Raw genomic sequence first — 20,243 nt, forward strand, 5'->3', positions numbered from 1 at the left:
CTGTTTCCAAAAAAGGAAATGTAAATAATTTGAAGTGTTCAAATATTCCCTGGGATAGTTCTCAAAGATGTGAGGTACTTTGTGTCCAAAATTCACCATATCTGTATTGGATGAAGCGCTGACAGAGATTAATTGCACCTGACTCAAGGTTCTGAAATTGCCAGCATCTTTCCATTTCCTTACATTTTCTGCCACCTTGTGGGGAAATAATTCTGGTTACAAGAAAAGAAAAAGAAAAAGAAAGAAGAAATAAAGGTCAAATTGCTACTTGAGGAAATGAGTTAACCCCGGCTTCCATCAAAAGAAACTAACCTACTAGTTGGCCCCTTCACCTTATCTATGACTTGAGGCTACAGAAGTCCATGGGATGTTTTAACCAATTACATGTCAAGTTGAATTTTTAAAACAACAAAGAAGACTTCTGGTCATAGTGGTGGTATAGACAGACATGGCTTGCCTCTTCGCACAACCACATCAAAATTAGAACTAAAATATAGAACACTCATCACTCAGAACCATCAGAAACTGAGTTGAATGGAAGTCTGACAACTATGGAATTAAAGAAACCACATCCATCCAGACTGTTTGGAGGTGCACAGAAGTGGAATGGGCTGGTCCCTCACCAATATGGGGTGGATAAAAATTTGGGAGGAATATCTCAGGAGCAAGGAGTCCTAGATCCACACCTGGGTCCCCAGCCCAGGGTTATAGTGGCAGGAAGATAAGTCCCCACAATTTATGGCTGCAAAAACCAATGGGGATTGAGTCAGTGGAAGAACCTGCTGGAGCCCTGAGCAGTTCCTTTTAAAGAACCTGCATACAGACTCACCTACTCAGACTCACTCCCTCTGGGCTCCAGTACTAAGGTTGCAGCTTGAAAGGCACCAGTGGTATACAGGGAGAGACTGAAGTGTCTCTCATCAAGGTGAGAAGAGGCCATTGTCCTTTTTCTAAACCCTCCCCTCCACAGAACTTACAAGCTGGTACCATATCTAACACAGCATCAACCTGGAGTGGGTCAATGCTATTTGACCCACCTTGAAGATCCTCTACATTAGGCTACACCACCAAGACATGGAGTCAAAGCAGCTCCACCTAATACATAGAAACAAGCACAAGGAGACTGCCAAAATGAAGAAACAAAGAAACATGAGTCAAATGAAAGAACAGATTAAAACTCAAAAACAAAACCTAAACAAAATAAAGATAAGCAATCTTCAGAAGCACAGTTCAAAATATTGTTATGAAGATGCTCAAGGAACTTAGTGAGGACCTCAACAGCATAAAAAAGATCCAGTCAGAAACAAACAATGCACTAATTGAAATAAAGAACAATTTATAGGTAAACAACAGTAGAGTGAATGAAGCTGAGAATCAAATCAATGACATGGAACATAAGGAAGCAAAAAACAACCAATCAGAACAACAAGAAAAAATAATACAAAAAATGAGGATAGCATAAGCAGCTTCTGCAAGAGGTCCAACATTCGCTTCATAGGGATGCCAGAAGGGAAAGAGAAAGAGCAAGAAATTGGAAATCTATTTGAAAGAATAGTGAAAGAAAACTTCCCTAATTTAGTACAGGAAATAGACATACAAGTCCAGGAAGCACAGAACATCCCAAACAAGATGGATGCCCAGAGGCCCACTTCTAGACACATCATGATTAAAATGTCAAAAGTTAAAGATAAAGAGAGAATCTTAGAAACAGCAAGAAAAAAAAAAGTTAGTTACCTACAGGGGTGTTCCTATAAGACTGTCAACCAATTTCTCAAAATCAACTTTGCAGGCTAGAAAGGATTGGCAAGAAATATTCAAAGTCATAAAAAGCAGGGATCTACAACCAAGATTGCTCTACCCAGCAAAGATATCATTTAGAATTGAAGGGCAGATAAAGAGCTTCCCAGATAAGAAAAAACTAAAGGAGTTCATCATCACCAAACCGTTATTATATGAAATGTTAAAGGGACCTACTTAATTTTTTTCAGGACAGAGTGCGAACTCAGTCCCCTTATTTAAGAAAAAAAAAAGGTCAAAACCATGAATAATACAAATCCATCAACAATCAAATATAAAAAACTAATAAAATAAAAAGAGCAGAGACATAATCATGGATACAAAGAGTGTTTTGATGGTTGTCAGATGGGAGGGAAGTGTGGGGGAATGATTGAAGAGGTAAGGGAATTAAGAAGTACAAATAAGTATTTACAGAATAGCCTTGGGTATGTAAAATATGGTATAGGAAATGGAGTGGCCAAACAACTCATATGCATGATCCATGGATATGAAAACCATGGTGGGGGATTGCCTGATGGAGTGGGGGGTGCTGGGTGCAGGGGGGCAAAAGGAGGGGGAAATCAGGACAACTGTAATATCATAATCAATAAAATATAATTTTAAAGCAAACAATAAAAATAAAAGATAAAAAACCAAACTATATTGTTTTCCCATTTCTTACAAATACCATCTCTGGACTCTTGGGCAAGTTTATCAATACCATTTACCTTAAAGAAAGCAGATATCCAACATGGCAGAGGAGTGAGTGGAAGTTACACAAAACTCCTATCAGGACCACTAGGGAATTACAACTAAATTGTGGAAAAATCATCCAGAATAAACAACTGAACAATAGTGGGAGAGAAGGCTTATAACCACAGACAGACAGAAGAAACACTTCACCACGATGTGACTGGTATGGGGTGTGGAGGAGACATGAAAGGGCTGGCTGGGCCCCCATGGGTGGCAGCTGAAATGCTGGAGGGATATTTCAATAGCTGGAGGGATCCTCCTGAGAAGAGTAGATTCTAAACCCCAACCTGGACTCCAGGTTGTAGACTCCAGTCTACAGCACCAGAGCCCAAAAAGTATACAGATAACACAGCTGTGAAAGCCTCAGGGTTTCTCTCTGCAAAAGATGAATGGCTGGAGACACAGATAGCCATTTAAAAGTCCAATGTGTAAATTTTCCTATGCAGCCACTTATCCTGGGCTCTAGCAAAGGGATGGGTATTGAGTGGACTAGTGACACTTAAGGAGAGACTGGGAACAGTGCATTTGGGGAGAGAACTGAGAGAGCAGCTGCTAGAATCCCAATGCTGAGCCATCCCCTCTACTGCAGGTGCCATCTTGCTTAGGCAGACCATTCCCCTCACAGTGGCATCAGCCAGAGAGGAAGCAATAGTCACCCCCCAGGAGTTACTCTGCTTCACCCTGTGGAGTTTAAGCCTGACTGCTGATTGAGGAATGACTAGATTATCAAATGAAGGAGTCAGCCACAGACAGTAGATCCCTGGTAGTCTCAAACAGGTTGCCTAAGACCAGACTGGCAAACCATCTGACATCACCAGATGCAGATCCAGTAAGAAAAAACAGTGGTAAATACTAGATGCTACCGAGATGAAATGTACCATGTAATTCTCTATGATTTGCAATACTTTCCTTCCTGTATAGTTTTTAAACAATCATTTCTTGTCCTTGAAGTTTGTGCATACTAAATCACTAGATTTTATATTATAGTTTATTTTAATTCTCATAATTTGCTACTTCCACCTCTTACCCTATTCTACCTTCTTTCTTCCTCTTACTATTTTTGTCTTACACTTTGTTTTCTCTATTGCTACAACTTGTTTCCATTTTGCACTTTTACTATTTCTCCCCTGTTCAGCCACTCAAAACAAAATTTCTCATCAATGGTCATCTCACATTCTTTTTCCCAATCTTAACATACTTGAGTTCTCTCTACAACTTTATCAGTCTTCACTCATTGGTTGTAGATAGGGTAGTGGTTGTTCCATTTTCTCAATTTTATCTCTAGATCTTCACTATTTTTGTATTTCAAATTTCAAATTTTACCATTCTCTTCTCCTATGCCATTCTGTCTTCATCTTGCCCATTGTTTTTCTTTGTCTCAAATTTTAATTTTTCCCTGTCTTAGTCTGTTTTTTGTTCTTCATTCTTATTATTCCCTCTCCCTCTATCATGTCAAAATCATGTCCTTTTCTTCTAGATATCTCTTAAGATTTTCTTCCTTCCTTCCTTCCTTCTTTTCTTCCTTTCTTATCTCTTATTCCCATCTCACCTACATTAGTTTTGACCCATTCATTGTTGATAGTGCTATGGTAGATCTTTCTCTCCAATTGGACTGCTATATATTTTTATTTACCTTTTTCCTTCCTTTTTTTCCTCTATCTCTCTCTCTCTCTCACTTTATTTATTTTATTTTCATTTATTTTATACCTAATACTATATGCTTCCCTTGTCATACTCCAGTCCATCTCCTTTATTCCCTTTCTTATTCATGATGTAAATTTTACATTCTCTCTTCACATTGCTCTATCTCCCAACTCTTATTAGTGCTCTTCCTTCTATCTTCAAAAATCATTGTTCTTTCAGTTACTCATCTCATATTCACCTCTCCTTACTTATAATAGACTTAATCTGTGTACACCTTATTAATCTTAGTTCATTTGCTGTTGATAGTGAGGTTGTGGGTGAGAGTTATTTTTGTGGGTGTGAATTTGTTTCCTGGGCTGTGTGTTTTTATTCTGGTAGCACATGCACAACAGCATACAAGATGTGGTAGGTACATTGACCCTCAGTCAGCTACTTGAAGGGAAGGAAACACAAAAGAATGACCAAACAATATTCAAAACCCAATTACATCAAGAGAGCCAGCATAAATGGCATAAAGGGCCTCCTAAGAGCATCAAGTCCAGGATATCAAGGAGACTGCACCACTAAATCCTGTAGGTCTCTTACCATAGAAGTTTACACCACAGAGTCAAAGCAGATCAACTTAAGAAGCAGAAACAAACAAGAAGAATCTCTGCTAAAAAGGAAACCAAAGAAACAACTCCCAATCAAAAGGAAAAGAGGAACCCCCCCAAAAGAAATAGAGACAAGTAAACTATCAGACATTGAGTGTAGAACAATGGTTATAAGAAAGCTCAATGAGCTCCATGAGATTTATGAAGAACTACAGGGAAGCTACAAGAAACTCACTGCAAACTACATTAGCATAAAAAAGGACATAGAAACTATCAATAAGAGACAAGAGAAAATAAAGAATACAATTTCTGAATTGAAGAACACAGATGAAGGAATAAAAGAAGGCTAGATGAAGCAGAGGATCAAAACAGTGAGCTGGAGAACAAGCTAGAAAAAAACTCCCACACAGAGCAAGAAAACAAAAATAGAACTCAAAAAGAAGGAAGAGGGGTTAAGGGAGCTTCAGGACAATGTGAAACATAATATCCACATAAAAGGGATACCACAAAGAGAAGAAGAGCAAAAGACACAAAACCTGTTTGAAAAAGTAATGATACAGTTCTGTGTGGACTTCCAGCCAAGATGGAGGTGTAAGTAGATACACTGTGCCTCCTCCCACAACCATAAGAAGGACAACAAATTTAAAAACAAAAAACAACCAGAACTGCCAGAAAACTAAACTGTATGGAAGTCTGACAACCAAGGAGTTAAAGAAGAAACATTCATGCAGACTAGTAGGAGTGGCAGAGACGGGCAGCTGGGATAGAAATGACTCACAGCAAGGTGGTGGCTGCTGGACCAGGTGAGGTGGAAGCTAACAGAGCATTCTGTCTTGCATTTGCACATGGACAAACTGGTAAGAACAACTGGGGAGTGAAACAGAATGAGCAACCCAGAGCTCTAGCACTGGGAAATAATGCCTCAAAACCTCTGACTGAAAAAACCCTGTGGGGTTGTGGGGAGGGAGAAACTCCCAGCCTCATAAGGGAGTTCACTGGAAAGACACACAGAATTTTAGAATTACACAAAACCACCCACCCAGGAATCAGCACCAGAAGGGCCCAATTTGCTTTTGGGTAGCAGAGGAAGTAACTGAAAGCTGGCCTAAAGCTGAGCAAATAGCATGGTTCCCTCTTGGACCTCTCCCCAATATACAGTGCCACAATGCAGCAATGATGTTTGCCCCACCCTGGAGAATACTTAAGGCTCCACCCCTCATGACATAACAGGTGTGCCAAGACAAAAAAAAAAAAATGGCCCCAATGAAAGAACATACCAAAGCTCCAGAAAAAAATGCAAATAAGCAATGAAGAGATAACCGGCCTTTCAGATGCACACTTCAAAACACTGGTAATCAGGATGCTCACAGAACTGGTTGAGTATGGTCACAAAATAGAGGAAAGAATGAAGGGTATGAAAAGTTAAATAAAGGCAAATGCTCAGGGAACCAACAGTGATGGGAAGAAAATGAGGACTGAAATCAACAGTTTAGAACAAAAGGAAGAAATAAACAATCAACCAGAAAAGAATGAAGAAACAAGAATTCAAAAATATGAAGAGAGGCTTAGGAACCTCCAGGACAACTTTAAATGTTCCAATCCAAACCATAGGGATGCCAAAGGAGTAGAGGAAGAGCAAGAAATAGAAAATTTATTTGAAAAAGTAATAAAGGAGAACTTCCCTAATCTGGCAAAGGAAATAGACTTCCAGGAAGTCTAGGAAGCTCAGAGAGTCCCAAAGAGGTTGTACCTAAGAAAACACACACCAAGGCACATCATAATTACATTATCCGAGATTAAAGATAAGGAGAGAATCTTAAAAGCAGAAAGAGAAAAGGAGACAGCTACCTCCAAAGTAGTCCCCATAAGACTATCAACTGATTTCTCAAAAGAAACATTTTGAGGCAAGAAGAGGCTGTAAATAAGAATCCCAAGTCATGAAAAGCAAGCACCTACATGCAAGATTACTCTCCAGCAAAGCTTTCATTTAGAATGGAAGGGCAGATAATGTGTTTCCCAGATAAGGTCAAGTTAAATGGGTTCATCATACCAAGACTTTATTACATGAAGTGTTAAAAGGACTTATATAAGGAAAAGAAGACCAAAAACTATGAATAGTGAAATGACAACAAACTTACAACTATCAACAACTAAACCTAAAAAAAAAAAAAGCAAACAACTAGAACAGGAATACAATCACAGAAATGGAAATCACCTGGAGGGTTATCAGCAGGGGAGGAGGAGAGAGGGGGAATTGTACAGAAAATAGGTAGCATAAATGGTAGGTAGAAAATGGACAGGGGGAGGTTAAAAATAGTATGGGAAATGGAGAAGCCAAAGAATTTACATGTACGACTTATGTACATGAACTAAAGGGTGGGGAATGCCAGTAGGAGGGGGGTACAAGGCAGAGGGGAATAAAGGGGTGGAATGGAATAACTGTAATAGCATAATCAATAAAATATATTTTTAAAAGAGAAAATAAATAAATAAAAGCAGTCAAAAATAAATAATGAAAAAATAAAAATTAAAAAAGAAAAAGTAATGATAGAAAATTTCCCCAATTTGAAGGGAGAAAAAGTCACACAAGTTCAGGAAGCACAGAGGATCCCAATCCTGAGGACCCCAAAGAGATCCACTCCAAGGCACACCATAATTCAATGGGAAAATTCCAAGACAAAGGGAGAATCTTAAAGGCATAAAGGCAGAAACAGGAAGCAACATACAAGGGTGTCCTGGTAAGGCTAGTAGCTGACTTCTCAATAGAAACACTATAAGCCAGAGGGGAGAGGCAAGAAATATTGCAAGTAATGAAAACCAAAGGCATTCAGCCAAAACTACTCTATCCAGCAAGGCTCTCATTTAAATGGAAGGTGAAAATAAGGAGTTTTCCAGACAAAAAAGGGCTAAAAGAATATACCTCCACCAAACCAGCATTGCAAAATATGCTAAACAGACTGCTTTAAGAAGATAAGAAGAAAGAGTGAGAGAGAGAGGAACACAGGTACAAAGGGAGTAAAATGGCAATGAAAAAGTACCTATCAATAATAACCTTAAATGTAAATGGATTAAATGCTCCAATCAAAAAACATAAGATAGATGAATGATAAGAAGATATGACCTGCACATATGCTGCTTACAAGAGACCTACCTCAGAACAAATGACCTACAGTCCAAAACTGAAGGGCTAGAAAAAATATTCCAAAAAAATGGACAGTAAAAAAAGCCAGAATAGCAATACTCATTATCAGACAAAATAAATTTCAAAACAAGTCAATAAAAAGAGACCCAGAAGGACACTTCATAATACTCAAGTATAGAATGCTTCAGGAAGACAAAACATTATAAACATATATGTACCCAACATAGGAACACCCAAATATATAAGGGAAATCTTAGAGGTTTTAACAGAAGATATAGACCACAACACAATTTTAGTAGGGGATTTTAACACCCTACTGTCAACAGTGGATAGATCATCCAAACAAATAATCACCAAGGATGTAGTGGCACTAAATGACACTAGATGAAATGGATTTAACCGAGATATACAGAACTCTTCACCCCCACAAAAGCAAAATACACATTCTTTTCAAATGCACATTAAACATTTTCAAAAATAGACTACATGATAGAGCACAAAACAAGCCTCAACAAATTAAAGAAAAGTGAAATCATATCAAGCATCTTCTCAGAATAAATGGATTGGAATTAGAAACCAAACTCAAGGAAAAAAACTCAAAAACAGTCAAATTCATGGAGACTAAATAACATGTTATCAAAAAATGAATGGGATAAGAATAAGATCAAGGAAAAAAATCAAAAAGTTTCTGGAAACAAACAAAAATGAACACAAAACACTCCAAAACATAGACACAGCAAAGGCCGTCCTGAGAGGGAAGTTCATAGCAATACAGGCCTACCTAAAAAAATGAAAAATGTCAACTAAACAGCCTAACCCTACGTCTACAAGAACGGAAGGACCAACAATAGACAAAGGCCAGAACAAGTAGAAGGAAGGAAATACCCCAGATCAGAGCAGAATTAAGAGACATAGAGACTAAAAGAAAAATTCAAAGGATCAATAATTTCAGGAGCTGGTTTCTTGAAATGATAAACAAATTTGACAAGCCTTTAAGCAGACTCATCAAGAAAAAAAGAGAGAGGACCCAAATAAACACAAACAGAAATGAAAGAGGCAAAATTACAACTGATACCACAGAAATACAAAGGATCATAAGAAACTACTGTGAACAACTATGTGCCAAAACATTTGAAAACCCAGGTGAAATGGACAAATTTTGATAAAAATATAATCTTCCAAAACTGAATCAAGAAGAAGAAAGCCTGAACAAACAAATAACAGCTAGTGACCTTGAAGCTATGCTCAAAGAACACATGACACAGAAAAGCCCTCTACCAGATGGTTTCACAAGAGAATTTTACAAAACATTTGAGGAACAGCTAACCCCTATCCTTCTCAAACTATTCCAAAAAGTCCAAGAAGAGAGAATACCCTCAAACTCTTTCTATGAATCCAGCATCATCTCAAAACCACATAAAGACATAACAAAGAAGAAACTACAAGCCAATCTTGCTGATGAACATGGACATTAAAATCCTCAACAAAATATTAGCAAACCATTTCCAGCAATACATTGAAAAGACCATACACCATGATTAATGAGATTCATCCCAGGGATGCAAGGATGGTACAATATTCACAAATCAATACATGTAATACATCACATAAACAAAAGGAAAGACAAAAATCACATGATCATATCAATAGATGCTGGAAAAACATTTGATAAAGTACAGCACCTACTTATTTTAACATTCAGCAATATGGGAGTAGAGGGAGAGACTATCTCAACTTAATAAAGGCCATATACAAGAAACCTGCAGCCAACACCATACTCGAAGGGCAAAAACTGAAAGCTTTCCTCCTAAAATCAGGAACAAGACAAGGGTTCCAACTTTAACCACCCCTATTCAACATACTATTGGAGGTCCTAGCCACAGTGATCAGACAATAAGACAATAAAAAGAAGTAAAAAGAATCCAAATTGGAAAGGAGGAAGTAGAACTGCCATTGTCTGCAGGTGACATGATAGTGTACATACAAAATCCTAGACTCCAACAAAAAACTAATGGACATAATAAGTGCATTTAGCAAAATAGCAGGATACAAATGCAATACTTAGAAATCAAAGGAATTTTTTGTACACCAACACTGAAACATCAGAAACAGAAACCTGTAAAAAATTCCATTTACTATTGCACAAGAAAACTAAAGTACCTAGGAATGAATCTAACCAAGGAGGTAAAAGACCTGTACTCAGAAAAGTACACAACACTGAAGAAAGAAGTTAAGGAACACACAAATAAATGGAAGCACATACTGTGTTCATGGATTGGAAGAATTAACATCATTAAAATGTCCAGACTACCTAAAGCAATCTATAGATTCAATGCAATCACTATCAAAATGCCAGTGACATATTTCACAGATCTAGAACAAAGATTTCAAAAATTTATATGGAACCAGAAATGACCCTGAATAGCCTCAGAAATTTTGAAAAAGAAGAACAAAGTAGGAAGAATCACAATACCTGATATTAAAATATATTATAAAGTCATTGTAATCGAAACAATCTGTTACTGAAATAAGAACAGACTCATTGGTCATTGGAACAAAATAAAGAGTATAGAAATAAACTCATATCTCTACAGTCAATTAATATTCAACAAAAATCCTGGCTGGTGTGGCTCAGTGGATTGAGCTCTGGACTGCGAAGCAGAGGATCGCTGGTTCAATTCCCAGTCAGGGGACATGCCTGGGTTGCAGGCCAGGTTCCTGGTGTGGGGATTGTAAGAGGCAACCACACATTGATGTTTCTCTCCCTCTCTTCCTCCCTCCCTTCCCCTCTGTCTAAAAATAAATAAAAATCTTAAAAATATATATTCAACAAAGGGGCGGGAGCATAAAATGGAGTAAAAAATAGCCTCTGCAACAAATGATGTGGGAATCTTGACAGGTACATGCAAAGAAATGAAACTAGATCACCAACTTACACCATACATAAAAATAAACAAGATGGATCAAGTACTTAAATACAAGTCATGACAACATTAAAGTCTTAAAGAAGAACATAAGCAGGAAAATTTCATATATCCCATGCACCAATATTTTCACCCATATATCTCCTTGGACATAGGAGAAAGGATATAAAGGAGAAAATAAACAAAAGGGACTACCTCAAATTAAAAAGTTTCTGCATGGCCTAAGAAAAATCAGCAAAATGAAAAGGAAACCAACCATATGGAAAAGCATATTTGCAAATGATACCTCAGACAAGAGTTTGATCTCCAAAATATATAAGGGACTTGCACAACTCTACACCAGGAAGACAATCAACCCAATTAAAAATGGACAAAGGACCTATACAGACAGTTCTCCAAGGAGGGCATACAGAAAGCCCATAGACATATGAAAGGATGCCTAGCATCACTAATCATCAGTGATGCAAATGAAAACCACAAGAAGATACCACTTCACACTGGTCACGGTGACCATCATTAACAAGTCAGCAAACAATAAGTGCTGACAAGGATGTAAAGAAAAGGGAACCCTAGTACACTATTGCTGGGAATGCAGTCTGGTGCAGCCACTGTGGAAAACAGTATGGAATTTCCTCAAAAAACTAAAAATGGAACTATCTTTTCAACTGGCAATTCCACCACTGGGATTATACCCTAAGAATCCCAAAACACTAATTCAAAAGAATCTATGCACCCCAATGTTCATAGCAGCACAACTTAAAATAGCCAACTGCTGGAAGCCACCTAAGTTCCCATCAATCAATGAGTTTATCAAAAAACTATGGTACATTTACACAGTGGAATACTACACAGCAGAAAAAAGGAACTCCTGCCCTTGGGAAAAACATGAATGGAATTGGAGAATATTATGCTAAGTAAAATAAGCCAGGTAGTGAAAGACAAATACCATATGCTCTCACCTATAAGTAGAACCTAATCAACAAAACAATCAAGTGAGCAAAATTGTACCAGGGACATGGAAATAAAGAACAAACTGATTGTGACAAGAAGGGAAGGGGAAAGCAGATAACAGGGAAAAGAAAGGGAAAGGTCAAATCAAGGAACATGTATATAAAGGACCCATGAACAAGGACAACAGGAGGTGGAGGGTTGAATGTGAGAGAGGGGTTGGGCAGGGCAGGGGAGAGTAATGGTGCAAAAGGGGGATAACTGTAATTGAACAGCAATAAAAAAGAAAGATTACCCACCAACCTGTGAAAACTAGGTGGGTTTTTGTTCTGTTTTTAATGCTTTTGACTAAAATGAAACCAATCCGCACCTAACACTCCTCTCCCCATGGGGGTAAGTCTACCTTCTTCACTTCTCTATCTTAAATGGTTTGATTGAAAATATCTCCTTCTTTTTACACAACCATCAACTACTTGTTTTTCTAACCCAAGCCATTAAAACATCCAGTAAACCTCCACCTAGGACACATGGGTGCCCAACCCCATGTAGCTAAGGATAGCTATGAATTTGGCCCAACACAAAATTGTAAATTTACTTAAAACCTTATGAGATATTTTCTGTGATTACATGTCACAGTGTGCTTAATGTGTGGCCCAAGACAATTCTTCCTGTGTGGCCCAGAGACACCAAAATGTTGAACACCCCTGATTGGGTTTCCTAGGGCCACTGTTCCTTTAATTGACCAGCCCCAACCACAAAACCCTGGGGACAGTGTGGGAAGCCCTCTGCACACACCACACATGGGCTTCTGCCATTAACTCTGCAGCTTGCTCCCATTGTTGAACTTCCACAGGTATATACATGGTGAAGTAAAAACCTGAGTTTCTCAGCGTCTTAGTTCACAGTTCTGAACTTTGAGTTTTTCAGTGGCTGTGTGCTATACTAGGAAAACCACCTGGCCACTGCAAGACTCACAACTTCCTCCTCCTGAAGTACATTAGAGAAAATTTATAGCACCCTCAACCTCCTCCCTATCCTACTGACAAACACACACAAACACACATCCACATGCACACATACAGCCTCCCTGAAATATGAGTGGTGGGAGAAGGGGCAGGTAGGAACAGGGAAGGAGTAGTAAAGGTGCTCCAATGTCTTCCATTTACAAAGAGCTTTTGCAAACTGGCAAGTAAACAATGGATAGAGCCAAAGGAAAATGAATAAAGGATAAAATAGCTTTAAAAAAAGTTCACCAGCACATTAAGAGAATCTTTATTCAAAAAAAAATCAATCAGATAGTAGCTTTCATTACTACATTGGCAAAAATCAAAATGTAATAGCACCCAGAGCTTATGAAGATAAGAGGAAATAGGCATTATACTTCCACCACTGGGGGAAATACAAGTAAATCCAAAGACTTTGGAGAGTACTCTGACCTATTAACATGCTAATGATTTGTCAGAGGTGGCAGGATACTCATCAGCACCATGCTCTCCCCTTCTCCTGGGGCCACAGCTAAGTGTTTCCCAGCCTCCCCACAGTCAGGTGTGGCCAATGGCTCTTTAACACCTCCCAGGTATACCCTCCCAGCTGGGTGGGAGGAGACTTAAGTACAACTATGGAAGTGTAGTTTGAAAATGAGCAAGCTTCCATCCAAATGGAAGTTTGAGCATTTCCCCTCCCAGCTGGGCGGAATGGAGACCACTTCAGTACAACTATGGAAGCGTAGTTTGAAAATGAGCAAGCTTCCATCCACATGGGCTCCATAGGCTCCATAGGCTCCAAAAACACTGCAGTAGAGGAGGATATCCCAGTGGACTTATTTACCCACTGCCACTAACAAGTGAAAAATAAAAGTTCTTTTATTTGAGCCATTTTGCCTATTTAGTCTACTTGTTAAAGCAATTAGCCTATTCTCACTAATACATTTACATGTGCTTGAACTCAGGGTTTCACTACTAAGAACTCAACTGAAGTCGGGACATATATGTTTGTACAAGTCTGATAACAAACTCAATGTCCACTAAAATTAGGAGTGATCAAGTAATTTATGGCAGATCCATACCATAGACAAGTATGCAATGTTACAGAGTGCCATCGATCTTTAAGTCTTAAATTAAAAGATCCCCAAACTCTATTGTTAAATGAGGGGAGGGAAAACAAGGTACGTATGCATGGTGACACATATGGACATACACACAAGTGGCTATATACATTCTTTTTTTCTAGAAGGATAGTTGTGATGGTTACTTTTATATGTCAACTTGACTTGGCTATGGGATGCCCAGATATTTGCTTAAACATTATTTCCAAGTGTGAGTGTGGGTGTTTCTGGAAGAAATGAGCATATGAATTGGTGGATGGTCTGAAGTAGATGAGACTCCCCAGTGTGGCTGGCCTTCATTGAATCCACTGCAGAAGAAGGCTGACTTTTATTCTCTGAAGGTTGAGCTCTGTGCTCTGGCTCTCAGGCTTTCCGGCTCCCAACTAGAATCTATACTATCAACTCCCTGGCTCTTTGGATTTGGGACCACATCACTGGCTCTCCTGGGTCCCCAGCTTGCAGACTGCAGATCATGAGACTTCCCAGCTCCACAGTTATGTGAACCAGTACCTCATAATAAATCTCTTTACATACACACACAAATACACTCACAAAGACTATACACACATATACACATACCCATATACACACATACAAACACATGGAGACACAGGCATCCCTTGTTATATTAAGCTTCACTTTATTGCACTTCACAGATACTGCATTTTTCATTCACATCTAAGCAAGACCCTCCAATAGCAAAAGAGTTAAGACTTACTGAAGGCTCAGATGATAGTTAACATTTTTTAGCAATAAGGTATTTTTTAATTCAGGTATGTGCATTGTTTTCTTAGACATGCTATTGCACACTTAATAGACTACAGTATAGTGTAAACATAACTTAAAACTCACTGGGAAACCAAAAGCTCATGTGACTCACTTTTTTTGTGATATTTGCTTTATTGTGTGCTGTGGAATAAAACCCACAATATCTCAGAGATATGCTTGTTATCTCCTTTTGATTTTGTTTCTCTGGAGAACCCTGACTAATATATTATCAACAAAAAAGTTAAAAGGATATTTTTCACATCTGCCTATATTTTTAGCATTTATACCACCAGCAGAAAACTACATAACTATTACATAGTGACAAACAGACAAAATTAATCAGCCTAATGTAAATATTCAATTAGCACCCACTATATTCCAGACATCAGGGAAACAGCTCCAGTAACCTGTAAGGGAGTAGGTATGGAGAGCAGGACCAATTAAATGGCATTGGTCCAGTCAAGATAATATAAAGTATATAAAACAAAATGGAGTCATTTGTGTCAACTAAGATGGCTTCCAGTCAGCTATGACATTTTGGTTCAAGAAGGAAACTACCTAGGTCACACTAGATACATCTAGCAATGAGACACACCTAAGATATCTGCATATGTGACGAGAACAGCTGTGTCTGCAGAGCAGGATCTCCCAGAGACAGGCACCTGGGGAAATTTCATACTTGCCATCAGGAGTACCAAGACACTTATCAAAAGACCCAGAAGGGTGGAGTACACAACTCTCAAATGTATAACTGAGGCAGGCTTTAGACCACTGCTGAGATAGCTGAGCTCCACCCACCAGAGTGATGCTCCATGCCATGCTGATCTCCCTTGACATCAGCTGCCAGAGGCTCTGCCCTGATGGACTAAAAACTTCATCTGCCCTGCTGCCCACCTGGCTCTTGAGATTCTCTCTTGCAAGATGCTGACGACTCCTTTGCCCACTGTACTGCCTCCCAGAAATGCAGACTAAGACTCTGGGACTTGGGTTTGTTATCCCCCAGTTCTCTCACGTGATGGTATTACTGATTGTTTCTTAGTGATTACTATTGTTATTACGTTAGTATAGATTTGGATTAAATCTGCATTAATAAAAGTGGAGTAAAACTGCATTAGTAAAATCCAAGGGAATAACATAGTCACCTGGGCTGGCTCTCTGTTATTTCTCGGTGCCAGTGTCACCTGTAGGACTGGTGGTTGTACAAGTGATGGAGCTTTTAGTTCTTAAGGCCTGAATCAGATGATCTGAGTGGGGACCAAAGGCTGGTTTATAGGAAAAACTATATGGCAAACACACACTCCCAACAGTAGGACTTCACAATAGGATCAGGAACACTCCATCTCAACATGTACACTGTCAGCAGAAGGCCAGAGGTGGACGATGGAGGTCCTGGCTGTGGGCAAAAGGTATTTTGTGAAGATGGTTGTCCAAGCAGCATGCAGCCACAGTGAGGTAGCAGAACCCCTCTGCAGACAGGAACTGTCCTGATTGCTTTGATGGCTGTTAAGATGAGGAAATGAGAGGGACTTAAATTCCAAAAAGCAAGGAAGAAACCACCAAAAGCCAAAGAAAACCCAAAACCCAGAAGATGTGATGATCACCCACATAAAATCATCTAGAAATTCCGGGGTGAAAATATCATTTCTTCAGCAGGATTTAGCCAGGTTTTTCTCACAAACCCACTGTTGTCAAGTATTTGCTTATATGGAAGATATTGCCCACATTTCTTATGTATATAATTCTAAACTTAATTTATATTTATCCCTATAGTTCTACCTTTGCAAATTCAGAGGTGACAGTAGGAAGTGAAGATTGCCACACAGATAAAAACTGAAGTCATGTCCTCTGTTTCCTTCAAGTTTTAATCACTTTCAACACAATATCTGAAGCCTAGTTTCTGGAAATTGGGAAATCTGCTGTTGATAATCTACCCCACTAAATGCTTTGCCTGTTTACTAGCCTGACTCTCAAGTGACATTCATGAAAAGAGATGTGTATGAAACAGATTATACTAATGATTTCAAGCCCTGTATCCTGGAGAACAAGCTCATCAGAAACACATAGCACAAAAACCAACTAGCTGAAGCACCTCAAAGGGTATGGATTTTAATGTTGATCCATTAAAATTTCAATCATTATTTTTCTTCTTTTCTTGAAACTGTAGCTAGAAGAGTAAAGATTGAGTCATAGAGATTTTGAAAATCATCTTGGGCCTAAAATTATGTCAACTTAATATCAGAAAAACTGAGTAGAAAGCTATATGTCTGAGGGTAAGAATATCTAACAAACTTCTCCATATGCAAGACCTTTTGGAGAGAGATTTTATAGTGTTGACACACAACGTTTTTGGTTCAGACTTCACTCTCTCACCAAAAAGTCAAAGCATGCCTGGCACTGTCGCATCTCAAATTACCAAAGCAGAGACAGTAAATTAACTGTCTGGCAACAAGACTGCTAATAAATGCAAATTATTCAAGAAAACACAATTCATTAGAGAGTTCCCAAGTCTGTGTCACTTTAAACATATAAGTAACAAGAAAAGGCAGAGAGAAACACACACACACATACACACACACACACGCTTAACTGATTAATCTTTCTTTAGAAATAAGCAAAGTATAGACATGGTTCTCACTAAAAATTATCATAATGAGTTTCCATTTTAGATATATTCCATTCTAGGTTCCATGAAAAATTACTGCCTCTTTTTTTTCTTTCTTTCTTCTTTTTAAAAAATCATTTATCTTTCCTCCACACATTGTAAAAGGGTCTTAAATTATCTAAAATTTCCCTCTGCCATAATCCTGTAAATGTTAACTTAAATTTATGAGTAAAGATGTCTTGCCTTCAAAGAAAGATGCAAGAACACACACACACACACACACACACACACAAAAGGTGTGTCCAAAAAATATCCAGCCATTATTAATATAACAATGGTTTTCATGACATCAATGTAACCTGGCAGCCAAGGAGAGTGGGATGGAATGTGTATGAATGAACAATGGCAACTTCACTGTACTAGTCAGGAGGGGTGGCAGACACTGTTGAGTGAGCATGTGTACCGTGTGGCCAACATACTCAAAATGACTCAATGAGTAGAGCAACAAATCTGCATCAAATTTTACATTAAGCTTGAACATTTCCTCCATGGAAACTATTCAGATGATTCAAAAGGCTTTTGGGGATGGTGCAATGATTGCAGCCCAAATAAAAGTGTGGCACAAATACTTCAAGATGGTTGAGAATCTGTTGAAAGTGATCCACATTCTAGAAGGTCTGCAACAAGCAGAACACCTGAGAATGTTGAATGTGTACAGGCTGCAGTCAACAAAGATCAGTCATTGACAGTGTGAGAACTAGAAACTGACATGAGGATTCCAAAAACTGCTGTGTCTGAGATTTTGACACAGGATCTTGGCCTGAAAGGTGTCATGGGAAAATTCATTCTGCAGCTTCTGCCACCAGAGCAGAAGGAACATCATGCTGCAGTTGCTAATGACTTCATTCCAACCACTACCAATACATCAGATTTCCTCAAGAAGGTCATAACTTTGAAGGGGACTGAGCATCATTATCCTATGTACAATGTTTCTTGTGTTTTGTAAAGCAGATGTGATAACCCTACACTATGGAACCTCCACTTGTTTCTTATATTTTGTATGTTCTTCAATATATGTCTCTATTTTTCATGGTACATAGCTGGATACTTTATGGACAGACCTCAGATACATACAGAAATGAAGTATTGCTAAAGCATTATTTATAACAGCCAAGATATGAAAACAACCAAAGTACCCACCAATAGATTTGTGGATAAAAAAGTGGAGACACATACATACAATAGGATATTACTTGGCCATAAAAAAAGAATGAAATCTTGCCATTCACGACATGGATATACCTACAGAGTATTATGCTAGGTGAAATAAGTAAAACACAGAAACTCAAATACCATGTAATTTCACTTACATGTGGAATCTAAAAAGCAAAATAAACAAACAAACAAATCGCAAATAGACTCATAGGTACAGAAAACAAACTGATGGTTGCCAGAGGAGAGTGGGGTTGGAGGGCTCTGAAAAAGGAGAAAAAATTAAGAAGAACAAATTGTTAGTTACAAAACAGTCCCAAGGATATAAAGTACAGCATTGAGTATGTAGTCAATAATATTGCAATAACTATGTGTAGTGTCAGGTCAGTACTGGGGTTATTGCAGAGTTCACTTCTTAAGGTATATAAATGTCTAACCACTATGCTATACATCTGAAACTAATATAATATTGAATGTCAACTGTAATTAAAATAATAAAGAAATTAACTTAAAATAAATAAATAAAGCATGAATTGATTGAAAAAGAAAAATAAAGATGAATTTCATGTACTTACTAAAAAATAATAAAGTGCTGCTATTTTTCCAGCTTCCTTAATAAATGATGACAAAAATGGAAGTATACTCAGAAAAGGAAAAGAAAACAGAAAAACCTGAAGAACATCTTTAAAGATACCTGGAACAACAGTCTTTAAGCACCAAACTGTTGAACTGGCTCACTCTGCTGTGTTTCATGCTTCCTGTGGGTATTTATACAATATCAAAAACTCTTGTCAGTTACCTCAGTCTAAAGTGTGGACCCTGATGTTTGAAAGGGGTTTATTAATTGGTCTCATTGGCATATAATGAGCTTAAAAGAGCCTACCTGCATGTCCCCAGGGGTGCAAGCTAGAGGCAGACATCAGCTTACAGCAGACCATTAACATGTACAACAGAAAGAGCCATTGAAATAGTGACACTGACTTCACATAGACTCTCATCTTAAAGAGACAGGACAGAAAGCAGGACATGCCAGTGAGGCAAGGCTCTTTGGCAAACACATTCCAGGGAAGGTGGGCTGAGGGCCATCAAACCTTATCTGTGCTGTTCATTAACTCAATTTTCAATAAACACCTTTTATAATTAAGAGTTTTTCAGCCCTGGCCTGGTGCTCAATTGGTTGGAACATCATCCCATGCACCAAAAATGTTGCAGGTTCAATTCCAAGTCAGGGCACATACCTAGGTCATAGGTTTGGACCCCAGTCAGGGGGTGTACAGGAGATGATCGGTGTTTCTCACATCAACATTTCTCTTTCTCTCTCTCTCTCTCTCTCTCTCCCTCTCTCTCTCACCCCCACCTCTCTCCCCATCTTCCTCTCTCTCTAAAATAAACATATCCTCAGGTGAGGATTTTTAAAAATCGAGTTTTCCAGTTAGCAACATGCCTCTGTGATAAAACTATTTCTGAATCCCCATGGTGTAGCTTCATTGCCCTTATAGAATATGGGGGTTGTATACTATTTTAAAACACAAAATGTAAAAGCTACACACTGAGAGCTCCATTCAAATAAATATACAGTTTTCTGCATCTGAAAAAAAAACACAGAAATTTTCGTACCCAGCCCAAGAGCTTTTTCCTGGTTTCTTTTTTTTTAATATTTATTTATTTATTTATTTTTAGACAGAGGAGAAGGGAGGGAAAGAAACTTCAATGTGTGGTTGCCTCTGTGCACCCACTACTGGCAACCGCGCCTACAATCTAGGCATGTGCCCTGACT

The 20,243-nt window shown here is 38.4% G+C and overlaps 1 protein-coding gene across 1 annotated transcript in view; it reads right to left on the reverse strand.

Moving 5' to 3' along the window:
* The window catches only part of TAFA4 (TAFA chemokine like family member 4), a 191,926-nt gene extending 172,462 nt beyond the window's left edge, over nucleotides 1-19,464 (reverse strand). The window contains 1 exon segment of the mRNA XM_036031660.1: nucleotides 19,350-19,464. Coding sequence (XP_035887553.1) covers nucleotides 19,350-19,464 — 115 coding nt within the window.
* Between the last annotated feature and the right edge of the window lie 779 nt (nucleotides 19,465-20,243).

Source organism: Phyllostomus discolor, chromosome 7 (assembly GCF_004126475.2).
Source record: "Phyllostomus discolor isolate MPI-MPIP mPhyDis1 chromosome 7, mPhyDis1.pri.v3, whole genome shotgun sequence".
NCBI lineage: Eukaryota > Metazoa > Chordata > Mammalia > Chiroptera > Phyllostomidae > Phyllostomus > Phyllostomus discolor.